This window comes from Dryobates pubescens, chromosome 19, assembly GCF_014839835.1.
Source record: "Dryobates pubescens isolate bDryPub1 chromosome 19, bDryPub1.pri, whole genome shotgun sequence".
Lineage (NCBI taxonomy): Eukaryota > Metazoa > Chordata > Aves > Piciformes > Picidae > Dryobates > Dryobates pubescens.
Window position 1 is genome coordinate 21,906,751 of NC_071630.1, and position 6,331 is coordinate 21,913,081.

Sequence of the window (6,331 nt, forward strand, 5' to 3'; positions counted from 1 at the left end):
TGGCTATTAACGCAGGGGGTGCATCTGCAGGTCCTCCCCAGATGGCCCAGTCGTAGCTTCGCTGCAGTGGCCCTACAGTGATTCAGGGTTTACTTCAGCTGAACAGGAATGACTGGTGCACACACTTGGGGCTTCCCCTTACTTTGTGTAGTGAGAAAAGCACTTTTGGGGCAGTAGTCTTTGAAACTTTATTGACTGCACCTGTTTTGCAGTCTTTGTGCAATTCTAAACAGGGGACTGCTTATGGCACTGGAAACTTGTTGCCCGAAGTGTAAGATTTACTCTATTAAATAAAAACCAAACCAACACCAAAACCTTGGTTACCATAGCAACAGGAGGGAAACTACAGGGAAAACAGTAGCAGAAAACTAGTTTCCATAAAGAAAACAAGGGTTGTTGAGGTTTAGATTATTTTATGAATGAAAGTACCTAGCTGTTGATATTGTACTAGAAAGACTATTGCAAGTGCTTCTTTGCAGTTGTGCTACACAGGCACTGAAGGTCTTCCTGCATTTGGAGTTTAACTCCCATCTCTTTTTCCAGGCACCACCACCATTGTTTCCCCTTAACCAAAATGCCAGAGCATTTGGAAGTTATCCAGCATCCCAGGGTTTAGTAGAGCCAGTCACAACATGATCTTGCAAGTACATCTTCCTACTCAAATGGCTGGAGTTGTGTTTCAGATTGCACTGTTTTGTGTACTAGGTTTTTGCACATTTGATGAAAGTGCCATGATCCTTATTGGCACTTGGCATTATACTATGTGCCATGATCCTTATTGGCACTTGGCATTATGCTATGTGCCATGATCCTTATTGGCACTTGGCATTATACTATGTGCCATGATCCTTATTGGCACTTGGCATTATACTATGTGCCATGATCCTTATTGGCACTTGGCATTATACTATGTGCCATGATCCTTATTGGCACTTGGCATTATACTATGTGCAGCCACAGCTGTGTTAATTTCTTTCAGAAGTTGTTTTTAATGAGACTGTTTTAAAGTTTATTTTCCAGTTCTTTCCCTGTGATAGAGGTTCTCAGCTTTAAAAATAAACTTTAAAAAAATACACTAATCATATCAAACAATCCTAAGATTGCTAAGAGCAGTCTGTGCAGCTGTCCAAAAATAATATTCCATGGAACTCTGAACAACTATTATCTGCACTCCTGCTTCAGCTGTTCAAAGTTTAGGTTTATGATGATACTTTTATCTCTGTTATGAGAATTATGATGTAGCCAAAATATTTAAAGTGAATCTCTGCAGCACAGTCAGAGCAGAGATGAGATTTGTAAAGACAACAGCATTTATGAGAGTACCTTGTCCTTTTCTAATAATGAAAAACTGGTAAGTTACAGTCCTTTAATGCATGTGAAAGTAACTTGAAGACTTATGCTAGCTGAAGAGTTTCCCTAAAATTCACAGTTTTTCAAAATACAAGGTGTTCAAAGGTTGTGTGTCTTCAAAAGAGATTGGTTAAGAACATCAACGTGAAGAAAATCAGTTATCTGTGCAGATAGTCCTGAAGTGGATTTGAAGCCTAAAACCCCTTTTATCCTAGCAGGTTTAAATCCTGTCAAATCTATAGCTTAGTAAAGAAAGTTAGTACTGACCATGCTATTACACATTACTTAGTTACTCCGTGAGGCTGATGGAGAAATGGAACAGGCTGCCCAGAAAGGCTGTGGAGTCTCCTCTGGACACATTCAAAACCCATCTGGACCCATTCCTGTGCAGACTACCCTAGGTGATCCTGCCTTGGCAGGAGGCTTGGACCCAATGATCTCTGGAGGTCCTTTCCAAGCTCTAATGTACTGTGAAACTGTAATATTAAAACCTAAATTCAGTAAGAGAAATCTCATTTTCATGGAGCCCAAGATTTTCAGAGCGCTCTGTAGAGCAGCTTTAGCATACTCCTGTTGCAAGCTCTATATCCCACTATTCCCCAGCAGAAGACCAAGAACAGAAAACTTACAGCTGGTGTGCTCAAGTAGGCAGAAGTTGGTAGGAGAGCCAGAAACAGCATCTAGATCTGGTTGCTCACTCCAGATTTACCCAGAAGACCATCCCTCTCTCACATGGCTGAATAAGTTTTGTGCAGCTCTCAGATCAGAAATGCTGTGTCCAGCAGGAATAGGGAGGTGATTGTCCCCTTGTGAGCTCTGGTGAGGCCACACCCTGAGTACTGTTTTGGGCACCTCAATATAGGAGAGATGTTGAGGTGCTGGAGTGAGTGCAGAGGAGGGCAACGAAGCTGGTGAAGGGCCTGGAGAACTGAGGGAGCTTGAGCTGTTTAGTTTGGAAAAGAGGAGGCCGAGGCAAGAACTTATTGCTCTCTACAACTACCTGAAAGGATGCTGTGGAGAGGCTGGTGCTGGTCTCTTCTCACAGGTAATTGGTGATAGAACAAGAGGGAATGGCCTCAAGCTACAACTGGACAATAGGAAAAAAATTTTCACAGCAAGAGTGGTCAGGCATTGGAATGTGCTGCCCAGGGAGGTGGTTGAGTCACCAACCCTGGATGTGTTTAAAGGTCGTTTGGATGTGGCGCTTGGGGATACAGTTTAGAGATGAACTTTGTAGAGTAGGGTTATCGGTTGGACTTGGTGGTCCTGAGGGTCTTTTCCAACCTAAATGATTCTGTGATCTAGAGAGTCCACTTCTTAAAAATCTTTCCACTTCTGTTTGCTTTTAACATGTTTGTGATGAATGCCCTTATTTGAGTGTTCCAAAACAGAAGCTACTAATCATCCCTACTATGCTTTCATTAACTACCATGTCCTATCACCTAATGTTTATTATATGACCTTTCCTCAAATAGAATGTTTCCCAAAGCTCTCAAGAAACTTTCAGTGTGGCCACAGGAACACTGTTGACTGAAGCATGTATTTCAGCAGGCATCTGCCCTTTTCCATATCTACAAATACATAACATAGCTTACATAGAATTAATCACCAATCCCATCAAAGCGAGCTGCACGTATTTTGTTGGTGCAGCTTTGTAGTTAACACAGATGGAAATGTTCCTTCAGAACTGAAATTATCAGAGAGGCTGCTACAATGAATTCATTGCACTTACAGCTTAAAAGGTAGGGCAGTATACTGGCTTCAAAACAGCATGTAGGGCAACACATTTGCTTCAAAGGCAGGCTAAAGATACAGACCATGTGGATTTACTGCATCATCAGGCTGTACTTTTGCTGGCATATATTTTTATTGCTGAAAGTTCTTGGGAAGAATTAACTCAAGGCAACAGTCCCACTGATGGCCTGATTATTCTAAGATGTTGCCTTGGTCCCTGAACTTCAGCAAATGCCAGTGCTACATAAACTGTCATGGTTACCTTAAACACTTGTATTCCAGTTCTTGTTAGAAGCTTGTCAGAGGTCACGTGCTACAGAAAACCTTGTAAGCTGTTTTAAGTCTTTTTTGGTTGGGTGTTTATAGGGTAGGAATTGATACCAAATCTCCAGCTATTGAAAATACTTACATTGCTACTTCAGTCCTAGTATTACAGGCATGAAATGAGCTGGTTCTCTGTTTTCCAAGAAGGAATACTTCCAGTACTGGAAACTCTCTCAGTGCACATTGTGTAGTTGGTTTATACAACAGCTTTTGAAGTGATTTGCAACACTAACTCCTGCCACGTGCTTTTGGTAACAGAACGGAGATGGCACCATTGACTTCAGGGAGTATGTCATTGGATTGTCTATTCTTTGTAACCCAGCCAACACAGAAGAGACTATTCAGATGGCATTTAAGGTAAGTTCAATTTAGTGTAAATCTAAAAACCTGACAAACGAAGAGTGACTGTAAATCTGTTAGCTTTCAAATCATAAGTTTATAGCTTCAATCTGTTATGCAAATGTGAAATAGACTCTTAAACCAATTGACATTTAGAAAGTGAAGGGGAGGGGGAAAATTGCAGGCATCAGCTTCATAGATAATGGTTTCCAAAGCCATGTGAAGGCACTAATGAATATGTAACCTGGCAGGCTAACTCCAAAAAAGATTCAGCAGCACTTGCAGGTTTTTTGCCTGAGGTTTTTCCTGCAGTGATTCTTCAATGTCATAAGTAGACAATAGATGGAGCAATATCCCCTTGTAGGTCAAGCACTCAATAGGAGGAGGGGGGTCAGAAATCAAGAAGGGCTATTCAGGACTGGCTACATCTAAGATCTTATATTGGCTTTTATTAGGGTGTCCTACTAGTACATTCAAGGGAACAGGAGCTCCTTTCAGATCTCAGGAACAAGCAGGCAATATGTGACCAAGGATGCCCAGGTAGTGAGTCCTAAATAGGAAAATGCTCGGGTGATCTTTGGTATCAATCCAGTTATTCTAGCCACTAATCTGTGTTTATGAACCACTCTTCAGTATCTTAAGAGTTGCTCTGATTATAACATTAGCAATTTGTTTTAATTTCCAGTTTCCACAGGAAATTACCTGTTCACCTGGTAAAAGTTTGTTTCAGTCTGAAATGCAATTGTTGTTTTCCTTTTGCTGTGTGGTTTTGTGCCACTGAATGTACTTTTTGAACGTTTGTCAACCCACCACACAGGTAGCTCAGAATTACAGCCAACCATGCAGTGTACATCTCAAGGGGTTGACTCAGAGCAGATGCTGTCACTGCACTGGAAAGGACAGGATGATCAAGGTGTATCTATGGCCTGCATTCTAGTCATCCAAATTCCTTGTTAATTCCAGTAATTCTTTAGTGGGTGACAAATCACTTGTACCAAAATTTAGGACGAGGCCTTGTGCAGCCAAGTCTAGCTGAGAGGTGTCCCCACCCATGGCAGGGGGGTCAGACTAGATGATTTCATAAGGTCCCTTCCAACCTAAGCCTTTCTGTGATTCTTCAAAGCCCAAACACTGATTGCAGATCACCTCTTGAATGCTAGAAACCTAACACTGGTGGATAATGTGCACGGAAGGTTCGCAGGTGAACTGCTGCTGAAGTACTTCTACCTGTAATGTCTTTTCTAGCTCTTTGACATGGATGAGGATGGCACTATAACAGAAGAAGAGTTTGCTTCTATCATTCAGTCAGCTCTAGGGGTGCCTGAGCTTGATGTTTCTATGCTCTTTAAAGAAATAGATGCAGATGAGACTGGGAAGCTGTCCTATGGTAAGTTACATCCTTCTGTTACAAAGAACACTCTGAGAGTCACTTTGACAGTGAGTTTCCTGCCTTTTTTTCTCCCTGAAATTATCTGGTGGTTCTAATACTCTGTGTTTCTGGAGAACACAGTTGAAGCACAGACCTTGGTATTTTGGTGATGTGTCTGAGATGCTTCAGAGAAAAGTAACTGGAGATTATCTTCAGTTAAAATGAAATGTTCTTTGATTCTGTTGCTGCACTATAGTATCTGTGTTTCGTATTTTTCAGATGAATTCAAGAACTTTGCACTCAAGCATCCAGAATATGCCAAGTTATTTACTACATACCTAGAGCTACAGAGATACCAGTCAGATATGTTGGAGGAGGATGGCACAGAGTCACCTGAAGTCAAACACAGTCCAGGTAGGAGGAGTACAATCGCAGCCTCAGAAACAACACCGCTCGCAAGAAACAAAGTCTGTTCGGAAGGCAGTGAAGAGGACAACTCAAGTACCTCTGACAAAAAGGATGACTGAAGAGTTAAAGAATTCAGCTCTTGAATCCTACAGGATTCCTCCCCCCTCCCCCCCCCCCCGTTATTAATAAGCACAATTGATATAAAATAGAGGTGGAAGTTACAATTATTTTTTTTTAAATCCTATCAGGAGGATTTATTCCTGTTCGGGTGTAAGGGAAAAAACACTCTAACTCTTGGGTGTCAGTATCACAGTACTGGGAATGTTGTTCACTATCTTCCGGCTTCACACTTCCACAGAAGTAACAGGTGTGCTAAGAGGGGTAAGAGGTTCCAGCACTGCAGTGACCTCTCAGAGTGGAGATTGAGGAGTCTACTTGTGTAAAACCAAATGGAATTTTTGGAGCTGCTCAATTCCTCTGTATTCCCAATGTGTCTAAAGGGAAAAGAGTGATGCCAGAGTGTTTTTGTTTGCAGTATCCCTAGGGCAGCCTTTCTCAAGTTTCTGAGACACAAATGAGTTACAAGAAGCTGAAAGCTGAAGCTGATGTTTGCTTTTAGCTGTCCCTAGATTTCCCTTAACTACTTATGCACTATAAAGCCTAAGCTTCTGAACAAGATGTCCTGATTCACTGATGTTAACAGCAACAGCTTTAGGCTTAGAGGCTAGTTAGAGATGGAAATGGCTGCACTTCTAACAGCAAAATCCTAATCGGAAGTCCAAGACAGCAGCTCATTGTCTACAAGAA

The 6,331-nt window shown here is 41.7% G+C and overlaps 1 protein-coding gene across 1 annotated transcript in view; it reads left to right on the forward strand.

Moving 5' to 3' along the window:
- The window catches only part of LPCAT2 (lysophosphatidylcholine acyltransferase 2), a 30,519-nt gene extending 24,829 nt beyond the window's left edge, over window positions 1-5,690 (forward strand). The window contains exons 12-14 of the mRNA XM_054169967.1: window positions 3,667-3,765; window positions 4,993-5,134; window positions 5,396-5,690. Of these exons, the coding sequence (XP_054025942.1) occupies window positions 3,667-3,765; window positions 4,993-5,134; window positions 5,396-5,643 (489 nt within the window). The 3' untranslated portion in view covers window positions 5,644-5,690. The remainder of the gene's footprint in view (window positions 1-3,666; window positions 3,766-4,992; window positions 5,135-5,395) is intronic.
- Window positions 5,691-6,331: the final 641 nt, after the last annotated feature.